This window comes from Zea mays, chromosome 1 (assembly GCF_902167145.1).
Source record: "Zea mays cultivar B73 chromosome 1, Zm-B73-REFERENCE-NAM-5.0, whole genome shotgun sequence".
NCBI lineage: Eukaryota > Viridiplantae > Streptophyta > Magnoliopsida > Poales > Poaceae > Zea > Zea mays.
The window spans coordinates 3,094,940-3,114,049 of NC_050096.1; the positions used below are offsets into that span (position 1 = coordinate 3,094,940).

At 44.4% G+C, this 19,110-nt stretch overlaps 2 protein-coding genes across 2 annotated transcripts; one reads left to right on the plus strand and one right to left on the minus strand.

Moving 5' to 3' along the window:
• The first annotated feature begins 208 nt into the window (after positions 1-208).
• Positions 209-18,887, plus strand: LOC100280063 (uncharacterized). The gene is made up of 26 exons (XM_008674832.2): positions 209-748; positions 3,161-3,292; positions 3,423-3,548; positions 4,565-4,627; positions 4,710-4,807; positions 4,887-5,094; positions 5,747-5,818; positions 5,896-5,988; positions 6,075-6,176; positions 6,299-6,396; positions 11,942-12,023; positions 12,130-12,218; positions 14,661-14,766; positions 14,848-14,913; positions 15,173-15,279; positions 15,365-15,469; positions 15,563-15,683; positions 15,779-16,282; positions 16,406-16,486; positions 16,589-16,753; positions 16,839-16,925; positions 17,024-17,149; positions 17,306-17,386; positions 17,462-17,533; positions 18,113-18,192; positions 18,282-18,887. Exons 1-26 carry the CDS (start codon positions 617-619, stop codon positions 18,424-18,426), a joined length of 3,141 nt encoding a protein of 1,046 aa, XP_008673054.1. The 5' UTR covers positions 209-616; the 3' UTR covers positions 18,427-18,887.
• Positions 9,116-10,810, minus strand: LOC118473258 (uncharacterized). The gene is made up of 2 exons (XM_035962428.1): positions 9,699-10,810; positions 9,116-9,534 (listed from the first exon to the last, which is right to left on the minus strand). The coding sequence occupies exons 1-2, from the start codon at positions 10,651-10,653 to the stop codon at positions 9,491-9,493; spliced, it is 999 nt and encodes a 332-aa protein (XP_035818321.1). The 5' UTR covers positions 10,654-10,810; the 3' UTR covers positions 9,116-9,490.
• Positions 18,888-19,110: the final 223 nt, after the last annotated feature.

A 19,110-nucleotide genomic window follows, 5' to 3' on the forward strand; every position in this document is an offset into this window, starting at 1 on the left:
ACATAGGTACGTGGTAGCAGTTGCTGCTTCACATACATTTTTAAAATTGTATTTAGAATGATAGAATAGAATAGAATATATCTCATCTCAGAGATTGCAAATTCCATTTAATATGTAAATAATTGGATATTGAGGTTTATTCTTTTATATCTAGTCTAAACTATGCTCTTTATTCGTACTAATATCTGATAATTTATCCTATTAGATCATCTCTCCCCATTTCTATTAAATATATTTTTCCACGCAGTCACTCCAAATATTTTCCCACGCAGTCTTAAGACTTTAATCCGAAGCGCACAGTATTTTTCCACGCAGAAACCTTCCAGAAACGAGCGGAAAAGCGTCCCCCAACCCAGCACACGCTGACGACACACCGGCGAGGCAGACAGGCAGATCAGCCGCACCTCCCCAGTCCCCCTTCCCCACCTACGACGACCGCCGCGGACGAATCAAAAAAGCTTCCTCCTCCCGGCGTCGCCTCCGCGCGTGGAGGCGACGATCCATTCCGCCCCCCGTAGGATTTTGCTCCTCCCGATCCGGACGTCAGATCTCGAGTGGCGGCACGCGGATCTGGGGGTTTCTCTAGAGGCGGCGGCGGCGGCCGGAACAGGGGCAGATGGCGCTCTCGGGGATGCGGGGGCTCTCGGTCTTCATCAGCGACATACGCAACTGCCACAACAAGGAGCAGGAGCGCCTCCGCGTCGACAAGGAGCTCGGCAACATCCGCACGCGGTTCAAAAACGAGAAGGTCACACGCTTGCTCCCCTTCCTCTTGCTAGTTGCCAACACATTTGCGTAATTGAGGCGTAGAGCGCTCCGTATTTTGCTGAGATGACCGTGTCCCGCTAGGCGAGAATTGAGGAACTGCGTGGCGCTGAATTGGTGCTTGGCTGTGTCTTCTGTAGTTCACCAGCGTCTATTCGGGCTGTGCTAGTTTCAAAATTGTTTCCTGTCTGACAGTACGATGTTGAACTTCCCCCCCTCTGGCGAGGCTGCAAGGGCAATGCTGTCTCCTAAGTCTTAATCGTGAAATGGTTGCAACTGTGTTTACGACACTGATAATTCTGAATGACTTAGGTTCAACCTCAACCATTTCATCCTTTGGCTGTCCGGGCTTATCTGTGACTGTGAACAGTCTGCAACTATTAAATGATCAACTCACACCGCAACTGCTAGATGTGGATTCTCTTGGAAGTTAGAGATAGCGAGCTTTGGCATTGCTAGTCTCCTTTTGAGCCCCAGGGTCACACAACTAGCAAATTTTCTTTGACCCTCTCCAGCAGTGGCGGAGCACAAACGAAAAGCAAGCTATGGCAGTGGAGAACTGGAGACGCTAGGTAGTGCAGGCGCCGTTGTGTAGGGCTGCGGAGCCGCGCATGGCGCTGAGGCAGGAGCGCTCATGTCGTTAGGTGGGGCTGCAGAGCTGCGTGCGAGGCATGAGCGCTATGGGCCTAAGGCTGCAGAGCAGCGTGAGTGCAGAACCATCGATGGAGACTTGCGGTGCGTCTGTGGCAGAGCTGAAGAGTGAGACAGCGTCGTGGACGGATGGGAGGTGGGGTGAGTTGGACAGGAAGCAGGTGAAGACCTTGAGCGCAAGGCAGTAAATCGACGGGACTAGAATGGCATGAGGAGGAGCTCAGCGGACAACGCCATGGGAGAGTGAGGAGACACGCTTCATCATCGACAGCTTCGCCTCGCTGCCTCACTCTCGGCCCTGGTGTTCTCTGCCCACTACCGCCTGAGCCTGAAGCACCGGTTCCTCACGACGGAGTAAGGTATGGCGACATAGCTCGCCATATCGAGCGCTCCGCCACTGCTCTCCAGTTTTTGCAGCATCTTAGACCGTCTCCAGCAGATCGTGCATATGGTTGTGCAAGATTTTTTTGCACTGTGGATTGTACTGTTCATATAGTGAAGTTTGAAATAGGAGATAAGATGGGTAAGCTGGTGAAGACAGCCTTAGCCTTATGTTGATTTAGAATGAACAGTTCTCCCCCTTGTTAATAAATGATTTTTGTCCAGACACCATCCACTGCTTTGACCCTCTGTTTTTCTAGTTAAGTGTTATTTAAAAGTCGTTCACAAAATATAGTGTTAACAACAATTTTGTTGTGCAATGACGGTCGAAATTTGACAAGTTTGATTGCTTACATCCTAAAGAGAGACTTGTGTTCTAACTGTGGGATTACATAATCTAAATGGTTGTTGTAAGTTCAAACATTAATAGTTCAATAACAAACTCCGCCTATGTTGTCTCAACATAGCAGGTCCCAAGCCCTGGTAAAGGAGGAGGGTTGTGATAGGCGTTGGCGAGCCAACGTTTAACCTAGCCATTCTAATGAAGACAAAACCCAAAAGAAATCCACTGGGAGGGCGTAACCCTCTTAGTGATGTGCCAAATCGTAACACTATAGACATGCTTCAATTCATGGACCTACAATAGGGACCTTTGTAGTTATGCAATAAAATAAAATAGTACCACACTGTGCTATGCGACATTAATCATGTGGGGATATCAATTTCATCAGTGCATGCAAATTGCCCCATATAGAAAAATAGACAAACATGGTGACTACTTTTCTTGTGTATGAAAAAAACCTCGACCTACAGGGGGTAAGACCGCCCCGCCGCATTACAATTGAGAAGACCTTCTCACGCAGGTTGAGTAAACCCCTGAACTTTTGCCCCACCCTTACAAAGCGGTATCGTAGTCCATGTGAGAACGACAACGAATGGAGCTAGAATTTAGACCTGTGCTTTGGCGTGCGACAGACTAGGGGATTTCTTAACCCCAACCTGAAATTCGCTCCCATGGGGAGTTGAACACAGGACCTGAGGAGTGCTACTTAGACCACCTAACCAACTTAGCTAGAGGCCTTTTCACACTTTTCTTGTCTATGAGTGTACTTATGTTTTCGCCAATGCGTCAAACTATATGGACCATGGCAGGCAGTTCTTGTTAACCTTGTGTAGAAGTAGATTGCCAAAGATAACCATTTCCATCGAAGCTAAAACTTTGATCACCAAGGACCTGCTTTCCCTTGAAGTATGTTGTTATAACATGCAGTTGTAGCCCTCCCTTTAATGTTCCTGTAACCCCTAATTCGTGGGCACTACTTTGCAACCAATGCTATAAATCATGTGATTTCTTGTCTTGCAGGGCTTATCACCATACGAGAAGAAAAAATATGTATGGAAAATGCTTTACATTTATATGCTGGGTTATGATGTTGATTTTGGGCATATGGAAACTGTCTCGTTGATATCTGCACCAAAGTATCCTGAGAAGCAGGTATAACATTCAGTTATAATATCCTTTGCCACAGGAATTTTGCTCACATGGTATTCTTAAATTTGATGTAGAATGATCAAGGTTTCTTAGTGGAGCTGTTTACTAAATGCCAGTTTAACGCATGCTGCAGGTTGGGTATATTGTGACATCTTGCTTACTGAATGAGAATAATGATTTCTTAAGAATGGTAATAAATACAGTAAGGAATGACATAATCGGACGAAATGAGACCTTCCAGTGCTTAGCATTGACAATGGTACGTCATTCAGTCTTGTCCTTCTCTGTTTTATTTGTGGACTTGGTCCTATCTTCTCTAACTAAAAAGGACAGACCTAGTGCTGGCGGCTCCCATATGAGTGGGATTTGGGGTAGGAATAACCGGGGCAAGCCTTACCCCTGCATTTGTAGAGAGGCTGTGTCGAACATAAGGCCTTTGGCTCAGTGGGAAGGCTTCTCACCATTGCGCCAGGCTTGTCATTCCTTCCTTCTCTAACTATCACATAAATTTGATTTAGAAAAGGCACTTTTGTCGTATTAAAACTATCTTGTGGTGCAATAAGTTGTTATGGACATCTAATTAGTACAAACATCATAAAAGAAAATAAACAACTCAAACTTGAAAGCAATGTCTTCAAAATTGCAGAGCATGTGTTAAGATCTTCACTAGATTTTAGGCATATTCTTGTTATTTAATGGTTTTTTATTGCTATACCTTATATTGACTTTTATTGTTATTTTTTTTGTTGTAATAATTTTTTTTGTTTCTACGTCTTGAGCTTCATAATAATTATTTTATGAGATATCATATTGCACACCTCCTACATCTACCACACTAAGGGTCTGTTTGGTTCAGCTTTCTGAAACAGATTCGCTGTCAAAAATCTGGAATCCCAACCAAAGAGGTACCAAAGCTGGATAGATTCCTGAAAATCTACAGATTCTCTAGTTCAATCCAGAATCTCCTTCTACCCTAGATTTTCTAGATTTCTGTCATCCAGATTTTCAAAAATATTATCCATTTGCTACTGTTTATAGGATCGAATCATTTTATTTTTTTATTTAAAGGTCCTCACAGCCGTCAGCTCGCCGCAACTTTCTCACAACTAGAACCAGATTTTTAGGAATCTACAACTGAACCAAACATACCCTGAATTTAGTCCATTTCATCTGCTCTAAGACTTGATAGTCTAGCTCTTATATTATCCCCCCTGCAATTACACTTTTTTCCTGTCTCCTGTGTCCTGTGTCATCTTTTCTTGAAATATTTTTCAGGTAGGTAACATTGGTGGTAAAGAATTTTCTGAGTCACTAGCCCCAGATGTCCAGAAACTTCTTGTAAGCGAATGTTCTATTGCTTATGCCCCCCTTTCACTGTTTTCTGCATGATGAAACTGATGAAACATCTTATGGTTGTCAGATTTCAAGCAGTTGCCGTCCTGTTGTCAGAAAGAAGGCTGCTCTATGCCTTCTGCGGCTTTATAGGAAGAATCCTGATGTTGTGAATATTGATGGCTGGTAGTAAAATTATAGAATACATTCTATTATAGTATTATACTCTACTTAATCAATAGGCTAATCGAATTCTGTATATCAGGGCTGACCGAATGGCACAACTTCTAGATGAGCGTGATTTAGGTGTGCTGACATCTGTCACGAGTCTTTTTGTTTCACTAGTATCCAACAATGTTGAAGCATATTGGAATTGTCTTCCTAAATGTGTGAGAATATTGGAGAGGTTAGCAAGAAATCAAGATATTCCACAAGAGTACACTTACTATGGAATTCCATCTCCTTGGCTTCAGGTACGTACTTCCCTTTCATGTCATCATCCATTCATCCAGCTTGATCTATCAGTAAAATTAGGCTAGATATGTATTTAATTACTGGTCATTAGGCCGTTACCTTCTATTAAGCTTAACCAATAATTTCAGTTAGTCTGTGTTTTGAGGTATGTAAACAGCAACACAAGCAATTAGTCATGTACTCGTGTGTATACTGATGACTGTACACGTTAGTTATGTCTATAGTTTAACGGTTGCTATGTAAACCTTCCATAAGAGTTACTCTAAGCTATTTAGGCAAGTTGTGATGCAGGGCTAGTTTTTTGAAGTTTACCACAAGCCTGAACCCATCCTACACATTCTGCACTGTGAATAATAAGTAAGCAACCATATGAATTAATTACTGAAACTAAACATGTGGAGTTGCTATTGTGAGAATGCTTCTTTTTATCGTCAGGGAGATCGAATATTTTTCCTGCAGGGGGTAGACTTAGGTAGTGCATTGGCCATGGCAGAGGCGCAGATCGTTTGATATTAAAGTCTTCCTTCACAGATTTGAATAATTTTACATCTTTGGTTCTATGTTGGTGTGTTGAAGGAAAACATACATGCACATTGGATGGAAATGGTCCATGTTTTCAACTAAGAATAACATTTTATTTTCACATCACAGGTTAAGACAATGAGAGCTCTTCAGTACTTCCCTACCATTGAAGATCCCAACGCAAGACGAGCTTTGTTTGAGGTACTACCTTTTTTTACTTCTCTACTGAACCTGTACTAAAATGTGTGGATTATAATGATATTATTGTCATCCTTCAGGTTTTACAGCGCATTTTGATGGGTACTGATGTTGTTAAAAACGTTAACAAGAACAATGCCTCACATGCTGTTCTCTTTGAAGCTCTTGCTCTGGTGAGTTTGTACTTATGTTTCGCAAAATTACAGTTTGGTATATTGTCTTTTTAATTAAGTCTTTGCACGTATAATGCTTCATATAGGTCATGCATCTGGATGCTGAAAAGGAGATGATGTCACAGTGTGTGGCTCTTCTTGGGAAGTTTATTGCAGTCCGGGAGCCAAACATTCGGTACCTTGGTCTGGTAATTGCATTTCTTATTAATGTTTACTTGATTAACACCTTTTGCTGGCAGTCTTGCTTTCACATCAAGTTGTGCAAGTGTACAATTTATCATATTGAAACAGTAATCGATCCATCTTTCAGGAAAACATGACTAGGATGCTGTTAGTAACAGATGTGCAGGATATCATTAAAAGGCACCAGGCTCAGATCATCACATCTTTGAAGGATCCAGATATCAGGTTTGACTCTCTTCCAGTCTGTAATTTTCTATACTTATCAAAAGGATTAAATGGTATAACATGAACATCCAGACGTTTCCCCGTAGATGATATGATATTCTGAATTATCTAGGGTGGCTTCTGTTACTGACCTTGATTAGCCGAGATAATCACCCCCACGGGTACTGTAGCATATATATAGGCATATAGGCCTTATGGGCCTTAACACCCCCTGTCAAACTCAAGGCGGAAGTGGAGGATTTGAAGCATTGAGTTTGATTAGATGAAACTGATGTTGTGCCCTAGTTTGTGCTTTTGTGAAGAAATCCGCAAGCTGTAATTCTGAGGGCACATATTGAAGATCAATGGTCTTCTGATGACAATGAGATCTAGTGAATGAGACATCAACACCAATGTGTTTTGTGAGTTCACGCTTCACTGGATCATGACAAATTTGTATAGCTCCAGTGTTGTCACAGCGAAGAAGTGTAGGCGAGTCACAAGAAACGCCTAGATCAGCCAAGAGCCAACGAATCCAGATAATCTCAGCAGTAGTAGTAGCCAGGGCTCGAAGTTCTGCTTCAGTACTAGATCTAGATACAGCAGCTTGCTTCTTGGATTTCCAAGCAATAAGGGATGATCCAAGAAGAATACAGTAACCAGTGATGGAGCGACGATCTGTAGGATCACTGGCCCAGGTAGCATCAGAGTAAGCGTGAAGCTGAAGTGGGGAATTTGAGTCATAAAATAAACATTGTGTTTTTGTCCCCCGTAAATATCTAAGCACACGAAGTAAGTGCCCATAATGAACTGATGTAGGAGCAGAGACAAACTGACTCAAGATCTGAACCGCATGAGCAATATCTGGCCTGGTGACAGTAAGATAAACTAAGCTGCCAACAAGATGTCTATATCGAGATGGATCCTCCAAAGGTGTCCCATCAGTCGGACGAAGAGATAAGTGTAGATCCATAGGCGTGGCAACAATGCGAGTATCACTAAGACCAGAACGATCAAGAAGATCTTGTATGTACTTGGCCTGAGAAAGATAAATACCATTTTGAGTCTGCAAAACCTCAATGCCCAAGAAATAACTGAGTGCCCCCAAGTCAGACATTTGAAATTCCTTACTCAGAGACGCCTTCACATGAGCTATATGGTCTGGATCATCGCCTGTAATCAACATGTCATCAACATATAGTAATAACAATGTGCGTCCTCGTGAAGAAACATGAATGAACAATGCAGGATCATGATCACTAGAATAGAAACCACAAGCCTTGATGACAGAAACAAATCTCTCAAACCAAGCACGAGGAGCTTGTTTGAGACCATACAAGGCTCGACGGAGACGACATACATGCCCTGATGGAACCTCTATCCCAGGAGGTGGATGCATATAGACTTCCTCATGTAAATCACCATGAAGAAAAGCATTTTTGACATCCATCTGAGAGATAGTCCAAGAAGATGAGGCTGCAACAGCAAGTAAAGCTCGGACGGTAGTCAGATGGGCCACAGGTGCAAAAGTCTCATCATAGTCAATACCCTGTGTCTGTTGAAAACCTCTGGCCACAAGACGAGCTTTATATCGCTCAATAGACCCATCAGATTTGGTTTTAACCTTGAATACCCATTTGCACGTGATAGGTACAACACCAGCAGGTAACGGAACAACATCCCATGTACATGTGCGATGAAGGACATTTAATTCATCAGTCATAGCAAGCTGCCACTCAGGTATACCAGACGCCTCTTTATAAGATGATGGTTCAGCAATGACTGCACCAGCACGGGAAAACCCATAACGTTCTGGAGCTGCAATAGTGCCACGGTCACGAAGATGATACCCCTGATTAAAAACAACATGAGAGTCATCATTGTTAGTACAAGTATCAGCAACAGGATCGTCATCAGGACTGGCCGTGGGAGTAGAGCGAGGACGACGAATGTAAGCCTGAGTGACAGGTGGTTTGGAAGAGTAAGACGGAGATGATGTGGAAGTTGAAGGTGGTGTGATGGGAATAAGGACATCTGGGGTAGAAACAGTACGTGGTGATACTGATGAAGTTTCAGAAATGGGAGGAAGGCTCATGAAGGAGGTAGACTCTGTGGAATAAAAAGAAGAATGAGTGGAAGAGTTGTAAAAGAAGGGACGATTTTCATTGAAGCTCACATCTCGAGAAATACGCATGCGACGAGAAGATGAATCATAACATCGATAGCCTTTATGTTCAGGGCTGTATCCAAGAAAAACACACTCAACAAATTAAGCAGTCAATTTAGTACGTTCACGAGGTGATAATAGTACATAACACGTACATCCAAAAACTGAAGGTGGTCATATCGTGGAGGAGTTCCGAAAAGAACTTCACCAGGTGTTTTGCCAGAGAGTTTGGATGACGGTTGTCTATTGATGAGGTAAACCGCAGTAGAAACTGCTTCACCCCAAAAATGTGACGGGACAAAAGAAGATATCAACAAAGTGCGAGCAGTTTCTATAATGTGACGATGTTTGCGTTCAGCCACACTGTTCTGTGCATGAGCACCAGGGCAAGAAAGCTGAGCAAGAGTACCCTCTGAAGTCAAAAACTGGCGGAAATTATCAGATAAATATTCACCACCAGAATCAGAACGAAAGGTTTTAATGTGAGTGGAAAATTGAGTGTGAATCATACGAGCAAAGGTTTTATAAATAGAAATCAGCTCAGAGCGGCGTTTCATGAAATAAATCCAAGTGTAGCGAGAATGATCATCAATAAAAATAACATAGTATTTATATCCACCTTTTGACACAAAAGGTGCAGGACCCCAAATATCAGAGTGAACCAAATCAAAGGGTTGAACAGAATGAGAATGACTAGTAAAATATGGAAGTTGTATTTGTTTTCCAAGATGACAACCCTTACAATGAAAATCAGACTCAACCGAAGTATGACCTAAGCAACCTGACTTTATTAGAGTAGACAATCTAGATCCACACAAATGACCTAGACGATGATGCCACTGGGCAAAAGACGCAACAGAAGCAAGGGTAGCTGAAAGCACATGCGCTGGAGATGTAGCCAAGGAAGGAAGCCGCAAAGAGTCCAAGATGTAGAGGCGAGGAGCAGCTCTACGACGACGGCCAGTCCCAATCACTTCCCCTGTGCGAAGGTCCTGTACAAAACAAGATGAGTCATCAAATCCGACAAAGCAATTATGATCCGTAATTTGGCCTACTGAAAGAAGGTCCATAGATAGCTCAGGAACAAAGAAAATATTAGGTACTGTAAAGTGTGGATCTGAAAGAGAACCCTTATGAGTAATGTGGCATACAGTACCATCAGCTGTCTGCACTGAAGCACCATCTGTGACAGGTGTAGTAGAAGCCAACTTTGACTGATCAGATGTGACATGAAAGGAAGCTCCTGAATCAAGTACCCAGGCCGACTCTGAAGTACAAGCGGACGAAGTGGCAGCAACAGCAACTGAGCCTCTATTAGATGGTCCTGGACCACGACCACGAGCAGCACGTCGTGCACGGAAATCAGTCAACTTATCAGGGAACTTGACAAAGCAAAGCTCAGATTGATGATTGGTCTTGCCACAATGATCACCAGGCTTAAAAATATTCTTAGGTTTCTGGGCAGCAGCCAACACACTGTGAGGATTACCACCGGTAGAGGATAGAGAATTAAGACGAGTCTCTTCAGCAAGTAAAGCAGACAACGCCTTAGCCATTGTGAGAGTGTCAGAACCCTGAAGTAAACGAGCACGAAGAGAATCAAACTCGGCTCGAACGCCCATAACAAATCTGTAAGTGAAGAACTTCTCAATAAACTTATGAGCCGGACACAGATCAGCAGTACAAGCAGGCACCATTGATGTCAAGGCACTCATCAGGCGATCAAAGGCTGAGTAGTACTCATCAATACTCATATCATTTTGCTCAATAACATGTGTCTGATGCATGAGAGTGTGTAATAGAGCACCACTGTCCTGAACAAAACGCTCCTTCAAATGAGACCAGATGGCTTTAGCAGTTTTGAATTTAGACAAGCTCATAATCATCGACGGTTTGACGCTGTTCACCATAGCAGCCATTACTTTACCATCATTAAGCTGCCATGTTTTGATATCAGCAGCATTGCGACGATCATCAGCAAGAACAGGTGCCGCATCAGTCAAATGGAAGAGTAATCCATGTCCTCGGAGGGCAGTCTCAACACAGAAAGCCCACTCCGGATAATTTTGACCATCAAGAGTGATATTGACCACAATAGCATTTGTCGCCATATTGAATTGAAGGAAAAATCAGGGAGAACAGGAGACCTGAGACCAAACAAACCAGGGCAGACCGACTTGGACGAGTTGACAGAGGTCCTGGGCGCGGAAGCCGAGTTGAACAGCGGCTGGCGGCTGGCGGGAGCAGCGATGTTGCAGATCCTCGGCCCTGTCCGCAACAGCAGCGGACGGTGTAGATTTTCTGCAGAGGACGGCGAGTTCTCTGCCCCTGGCAGAGAACGGCGCCCTGCCCCTGGCAGAGAACGACGGGAGAACGGCGCCCTGCCCTTGGCAGAGAACGACGCCCTGCCCCAGGCGGCTGAGAGCGCGCGGATCTCTGCCCCTGGCAGAGAACGGGCGGACGGCAGACGGCGGCCTGCCCCAGGCGGCTGAGGGCGCGCAGCTCCTGGCGCGGATCTCTGCCCCTGGCGGCGGCCGTTGAAGGAGGGAGATCCGCCTCTGGCGGACGGCGGATCGTTGAAGGAGGCGGCGGCCGAAAGCCTCTGGCGGCGGACGACGCGACAGAGATCCCGCAGGCGCAGGCCAAGATCCGGCGGAGGACGATGGCGGCCGAGATCCGGCGGACGGCGCAGGCGCAGGCCGGCGAGATTCCCTGGCGGGGAAAACCGCGCGACGGCGGCAGAGGAGGGAAGGGATGGCCGCGACGGCAGGCCGGAGAGCTGGCCGCGATGGCAGCACAACGACGGCGCGACGGCGCCAAAATTTTGGATCAGGGTCGGGTTTAGACGTAAACCCTAACCCTAACCTTCTCTGATACCATGTTACTGACCTTGATTAGCCGAGATAATCACCCCCACGGGTACTGTAGCATATATATGCATATAGGCCTTATGGGCCTTAACAGCTTCTGCATCAACTCCACACTTTTTCAAACACAACATTAAAACCTTTTGGTCCCAATCAAGCTGGGTTGGGATAAAGATGAAACCACACGTGTCACAAATACATTTTTAGTTCTAAGTGAATATAGCTGAAATGCAATTATATTGTTTTTAATCACAACAGTGGGTCCAGTCATTCCGTTTTATGTGTAAACTGCCCCTTCATTATATTGTACTTGTACTAGAATGTTTGAAGTTACTCGCAATCTCTTACATGCAGGATAGTGGCTTTGAATTGTATGTTAGTAAAGGGTGAACACTAAGAATAAACAGTGCCTACATTTTCACATGTGCATGATGTAGTTTATGTTAGCTCTTTGCCTCTCTGGATTCTGTTTTCTTTTCAATAAACTGTGCCACAATCACCTTTATTGCAACTTCATGTCATTGTATTGCAGCATTAGGAGAAGGGCTCTTGATTTATTATATGGCATGTGTGATGTTACAAACGCGAAGGAAATTGTGGAGGAGTTGTTGCAGGTAACTACTCTTTTGAGGGGGGGGGGGGGTCTTAACCACACTGTACTATTTTTTATTCATGTCATTCTTACTTTCTAAGGCTGAATCCTCTTCTCTTACCTCACAGTACCTTGATACAGCAGAATTTGCAATGCGTGAAGAGTTGTCTCTGAAGGCAGCTATTCTTGCAGAAAAATTTGCTCCGCAACTATTGTGGTAAGATTTTGATCACAACGTCTGCCAGTTTTCCAGTTACTGTGTTGCAAATTTGGCATTTTTGTAGGACATATGTGACCATTGCAACCATGCAGTTACATGTTAGAACTGTGCTTTGCCTAGTTATCTGATTTGTTAGCAACCAGTAACTGTTTGATGCTTTTTAATGCTTGCAGATCTTTCTAAATATAATTTTTTGAAAGAGGAATGCCGATTAATTAATTGAATTGATCATCTTACGAGTAAGAGTTTTTGGAGTAATATAGCTACACCTGCACATAATTTTTTTGAACGTAATGACAGGAACTCTGTCTTTCCATTAAGAAGAAGATTAGAATTGACCCAGTTTTAAGGAAAACCGGGCCCGAAACCTACACAGTGCCGGAGTGCCCAAACATCACAAGCAGTGGCAACCCCACACACAAAGCTCATCCAACGTCATAGTTGCCGAGCTCAACTCAAGGTACGAGCAGCTTCGACTTCGCCAGGCGGGCCACACATGGCTAAAAGAAACACGACGATGCCTACACTAAACGTGACGCCTTCAAGAAGGGAGTGACGTCTAGGACGCCACCGTCACATGTCCAAGATGGACCGGGCTTTCGCCTATGGAAGACTGAGCAATGTGACGCCCTCAAAGTGGGAAGTGGCGCCCACGGGCGTCACCGTCATAGAGGCTTTCGCCCAAGATGCCCTCCACGCTGTCGTCGATGCCCTGTCAACCCGCACATACCCATCTAGAGGGGCATCGACGCGCTGGCTGCCGTATCAGCCGCATAGCTGCGTCGGCCGCCATCCCCTCTGGATGGGCACATGGAACTGGGCCTCACCATGCCGCGTGCGACACACTGTCGCGAGCTGAAGCCGTTTCCGGTTGCCCCCGATGGCCCCGACACATGCGACACCCCGTCAACTGCTGCCGGGCGCGAGAGCCCCACCACCGGGTGAAGCCCCCCAACCTAAAGGGTCTCAGAACTAGCCTCGAAGACGGAGCATCCGTAGCCCCAGACCAGCGCAGCCGCCACCCAACGAGGCTGACACCACCCGCGCCGCCTCCAGACCTGGAGGTGCCAGATCCAGCCACTGCCGGCGCTGCCATGCAAGGATGGAAGAGGATGACGGAGGGAGAAGCGGGAGAGAAATCCACCGTCGTCGCCCACCCGGATGCGGCCCCGACAACTGCAGCTCTGCCCCGGCTCTGCAGACCGCACAACCGACGACGCGACATCTGTCGACCTGGGCTTCCGCCTCATCCACGCCGACGCCAACCGCGCTGAGGAGCTCGCCGACAGCGCCATGGCGCTCATCCTCGGCCTTCTCCTCCGGACCCATCTCGGCCCCGGCCGCTGGCAGGCGCAGCCCCGAGCAGCCACCAGAGAAATAGAAAGGAGATGCTCGAGGGGGCCTTGAGGTGTCGACGCCGAGGTCCAGCTCCGTCCGGCTCTGGCAGCCGCGGCCCTGCGACGAGAACTCGCCGCCCCTGGAAAGCCGTGCCAGCACCGAGAAATTCCTCGACCGCCGTGGATCCGCCCAGCCGAGCTTCCCCACAGGCCATCCTCAACCCCGCCACCGCCATTCCGGCCGGCTGCACAGCCTTGCCGGCGGCCTGCTCTGGCGGCGGCGCAGCAGGAGAGGGGAGGGAGGGGGAGAGGGTGTGGCGGCGGCTAGGGTTGCCGCCCGACTCGCCCAAGCTGGAGGGCGACGCGGGGGTCACCAAGCTGGACAATACCTGCACATAATTATAACAATAGATGAAGACAACAGAAGCATATATAAAGATAATTTGTTCCTTCTGTAGTCAGAAACATATTTATCAGCCTCAGTTTTGGAACTTTAGTAGATTGGATTGTTTTTTATCATACCATGAAATATTTTTATGTCATAATTATTCCTGCATCGCTTAAATACTTTTGAGAAACAAAGAGATCAGGAGGAGGTCACAATTATTTATTAGAATAAGTAACATTCCATCAGGGTAAACTATGGAGAAAGGGGTTAATTAGCTTGAAATTCTTAGTTGTACAATGACTTATGCTTAGAGAAAGTTCGTAAAGGCTGAACAGACTTACATATGCAACCGGAGGGAGGGATTATGATATTTCTTGTAAAACTTTCTTTACTTGTTATCCTCCTATTTTGCGACTTTTGGGGCTTCATACCCCAATTTAATTTTGATTAAAATGTTTAATCGGTTTTGCTGTTGTATTGTATTATACTGAATTGGATATGTTCATTCTTGATGTGTTTTGCTAACCAGGATTGATTTACCAGCTCCCATAGACTTCAGCTTTCTACCATCTCCCGTATAATTGTGCTCAACCTGATATTTAATTACTGGATTTAACAACTGTAGCAAATTGTGTTGTCAGTTCTGTGTGCATTTTAATTTATGCAATTTCGTCACCATTGAGTTTTTGCTATATCTGATTTGTATTTGTGTAGGTATGTTGATGTTATTCTTCAACTTATAGACAAAGCTGGAGATTTTGTAAGTGATGATATATGGTATCGAGTGGTACAATTTGTTACGAACAACGAAGACCTACAGGTTTGTGTATATATATAGTTGAGCAAAATCATCTCTACTTTTTTTTTTGAATTTATGGTTCATTTTTTGCAATTTTATCAGTCATACGCTGCAACTAAAGCGAGAGAATATCTTGACAAGCCTGCTTTACATGAGACGATGGTCAAGGTATTTTTCATCAGCTGAATTTGTGGTATTGTGAAAACTGAATTTACGGAGCTACTAGATGATATTAATTTTCATTGAAACATGATATACAATCCTTAGTAAGATAGTTTTACCTTTATGTTGAATACATATTCTGTTACATGAAATTACCTGCTGATTAAAAAGGGAATGGAATCTGCCTGGCATCTGAGTACTGTCCTATTTGTGCCTACATACTTCTTTTCTTGCATTACCTTATCCTTCTTTTGTAACTATACAGGTGAGTGCCTACCTTCTTGGGGAGTATGGACATCTTTTGGCCCGGAGACCTGGCTGTAGCCCTAAGGAATTGTTTGCTATTATAAATGATAAACTTCCTACAGTATCGTAAGTCGCGAAAGCTTGTACTTGAGTAACTTAAATGTCATTTTCTATCATGTTCTAACGCACACACTATCGTTTTTTCCATCAGGGCAAGTACTGTAGCTATTCTTCTCTCAACCTATGCCAAGATATTGATGCACACTCAACCTCCTGATGTTGGACTGCAACAACAAATCCTCACAATATTTAAAAAGTATCAAATGATTCTTCCAGCTCAAGCTTTAGCGATATATTACCACTTTATGTGTTGCTAAGCTCTTGTTCTCCTCTTTACATTGTATTCTAGGTACGAGAGCTATATTGATGTTGAAATACAACAGAGAGCAGTTGAATATTTTGAACTAAGCAGGAAAGGTCCTGCTTTGGCAGATGTGTTGGCTGAAATGCCAAAATTCCCTGAACGTGAGGTAACTCCATTGATAGGACACTTTCTCTTGGTCAACGTCAATTTATTCCATTGAGAAGGATTTTCCCCTTACTGTGGGTTATTTGCCAAATCTAGTCTGCACTGTTGAAGAAGGCTGAAGACGCTGAAATTGACACAGCAGAGCAAAGTGCCATAAAGCTACGCAGTCAGCAACAAACATCTAGTGCTCTTGTTGTAGCTGATCACCCCCCTGCAAATGGATTTGCACCACCAGTTAATAATCTCACTCTTGTGAAGATGCCAAGTCAAACTGTTTCTGACACTCAGGAGAGTGGAGTAAGTTATGAAGAAGCTCCTAAGCCTCCTGTTGAAGCTCCCAAAGAAAATGGGACTCCTGTCGAAGTGCAGAACAGGGACACAAACATTACTGAAATCAACAATGAGATTAAAGCTGAACCTCCCTCTACATCCCATTCTACCTCTCCCGGAGACCTCCTCCTGGCAGATCTTTTGGGTCCTCTTGCGATAGAAGGCCCTCCTGCTGTAGAGCAAAATCCTGCCCAAGGATTGAATGCTAATCAAAGTCCAGCTGGTGACTTGGCACTTGCTACCCTTGATGATCAGTCCAACTCAGTTCAGGTACTGGTGTACTCTTATTTTCTTTCTCAGGCTGTATGCTAGTTGAACTATTGTGCTGGTAAATTTTTATAGGGGCATGTTCTCTTCTACTGACACCTGTGAAATGAATTCTGCTTTATACAGCCAATTGTCAACGTCGAGGAGAAGTTTCATATTTTGTGCACAAAAGATAGTGGGGTGCTGTACGAGGATCCTTACATCCAGGTTTGCATAAATTGCTTGTGTTGCATCACTTCACATAACTGTACGTTTTTATCTTCACTCATGACGCACATCTTTTTTTTCCCTACTATACCTTGTGTCTAGATTGGCTTGAAAGCGGAGTGGCGTGCCCATCATGGCCGTCTTGTTCTTTTCCTGGGTAACAAAAATACTTCAGCCCTTACGTCAGTGCGGGCGCTGATTTTGCCTCCTAGTCATTTGAAAATGGAACTTTCGTCAGTTCCTGATACTATTCCTCCAAGAGCGCAGGTACCAAGTGATGCAGTATAGTGCTTTTGCACATTTGAAGTTTTCTTTCATGCCGTACTTCAATTCCTTGGTTATTTTTTTGTAGGTGCAAGTTCCCCTTGAGGTTGCGAATCTCCTTGCAAGTAGAGATGTTGCGGTTCTAGATTTCTCGTATGCTTTTGGGACTTCACTGGTGATTATTCTACGCCATCATATTTCCCCCCTAAGTGTCTGAATATTCACCTATTATTGTCACCTGGTAATAATGCTGTTCTTGTTTTGCTTATGCAGGTGGATGCCAAACTTCGACTCCCTGTTGTATTGAATAAATTTTTGCAGACTATAACTCTTACCCCTGAAGAATTTTTCTCCCAGTGGAAAGCGCTTACTGTTCATTCGCTGAAGGTTCAAGAAGTGGTAAGACCTCAATTGTATTGTTGAGGATAGGAAAGGGCAGCATGGTGGGCGGTGGCGGTGCGGAGTCGCCTTCTGAATGATGTAGAAACTGAAAGATTCTCGTAATAATTATTTGAGTACAATTTCTAATGGACATATTTTCCATGTGATGAACAGGTTAAAGGTGTGAAACCCATGCCTCTTTCTGAGATGGCTAATCTTTTCATGAGCCTTCACTTGGCGGTCGCTCCTGGACTTGTATGTAGTTTGATATTTGTCTCTCTATTTTGGGTCATTTTGTTTTTTAAACAGTTGAAGTTCTTGCTCTTTTAGGATAACAACCCGAACAATCTGGTTGCATGCACGACATTCTTTTCTGAAGCAACACGTGCCATGCTTTGTCTGGTAAGCATGATTGTTTACTGCCGTTTATATTCTTAGCTGTGCCATGTCAATTTTCCTTAAGAAACGAATCCTGTGATAATTTTTTACGGTTGCTGAATGCATTTGTGCCTGGTAATATTCTTTCAGGGCTAGTGTTGTAGTGAGCCTTTTTGTTTTATTAATAACCAAGCCCCAATTCGAACTTTGATCCACTCTTCACTCAATATTGGATATAGGCGTCAATCATACGTTGGTATCAAGCTAGCTCGTTTAGCTCTTAGACCTACTAGTCACTGACAGGCACAATTCAGTTAGATATGAAACCAGCATTGTTTAGACTTCAGAATACACGCCGATTCAATCCATTCTTTTTCTTTTAAGGTTCATTTCCATCGCTGAACAGCAGCCCATTAGGGTATCCGTCAAGTTGGATCTAGAATAGCAAAAACTATGAAAAACAGCAAAGATTAGGTTTGTGTCACTGCATCAATTATGGGTTTGATAATTGGCAACCCCTTTCAGGGAGACGGGAGACCTGTATTTTTGTTCCCCTTTTGCCAATATGTAACAGTTTGTTGCTTATCTTTTGATTCTTTCCAGATACGAGTTGAAACAGATCCACAAGACAGGACCCAACTGCGGCTAACAGTTGCCTCGGGCGACCAATATTTGACATTCGAGTATAGTCTAGCTCCATTTATTTAAATTATGGTTCATTGCTAAGTGTAATTTGTAATGCAGAAGTTGATTGAAAGATTTTGGTAAACAGGTTGAAAGAGTTCATCAAAGAACATCTGGTTGATATCCCAAGGACTCAGGTCGCCCCACCTCGCGCAGCAGTCCAGCCACAGTTGCCTACTACAGCACCTGCCACATACAATGACCCTGGTACCATGCTTGCTGGATTGCTATGAGAAGTAACCCGAAGGAATAGTGTTTTGATGTACATGACAGTTATTTAATACGAGGATCTAACATCTCCACAAGCATCTTGCTGCCAAGACGTACACGTGGAGCAACCAAGAAAGAGCTGGCGGAGTGTAGTCTCCATGAGGATTCTAAACCGAGAAAGAGCTTAGATTCTTTTTGTGCGGTTTGAAGGCCCCCTCCCTCTCCATGTAGCAGTTGCCGTATTGTGTAAGCGTAACTTGTTGTTTCTCATTATTATCATCCCCTTTTGGTCCATTTGTATAACCTGTATCGCCCATGTCTGGTGGTGGACAATCGGTAGTTTTTGTGTGTTAATATAAGGTGCTAGGTTTTCCCACCATGCCGATTGTAAAGTTGCCCTGGTGCGCATTGCACTGCGATTTGTACGGAATAGGGAAGGAAAAATTTATAGGTTTTGCTTTGTGCATGTTCTATGGTTTGCATAGCTCCCATCTCTTGATTTCCTTTTTCTTCTGCTGCTATGTGGTGGTGTGTGATGGTTCACGAGGCTCGATTGTATAATGTAACCTGGTTGGAACCGGTGCTCCTTTTCTTTTGGAGTTCCCAATTCATGGATGTACACCTGTGTCTCTCTCTCTCACGCACGACTCAATGATGGTGCGTGCTTGGTACGATAACAACAGCTGCTAGAGTAGACAGGTGATGGT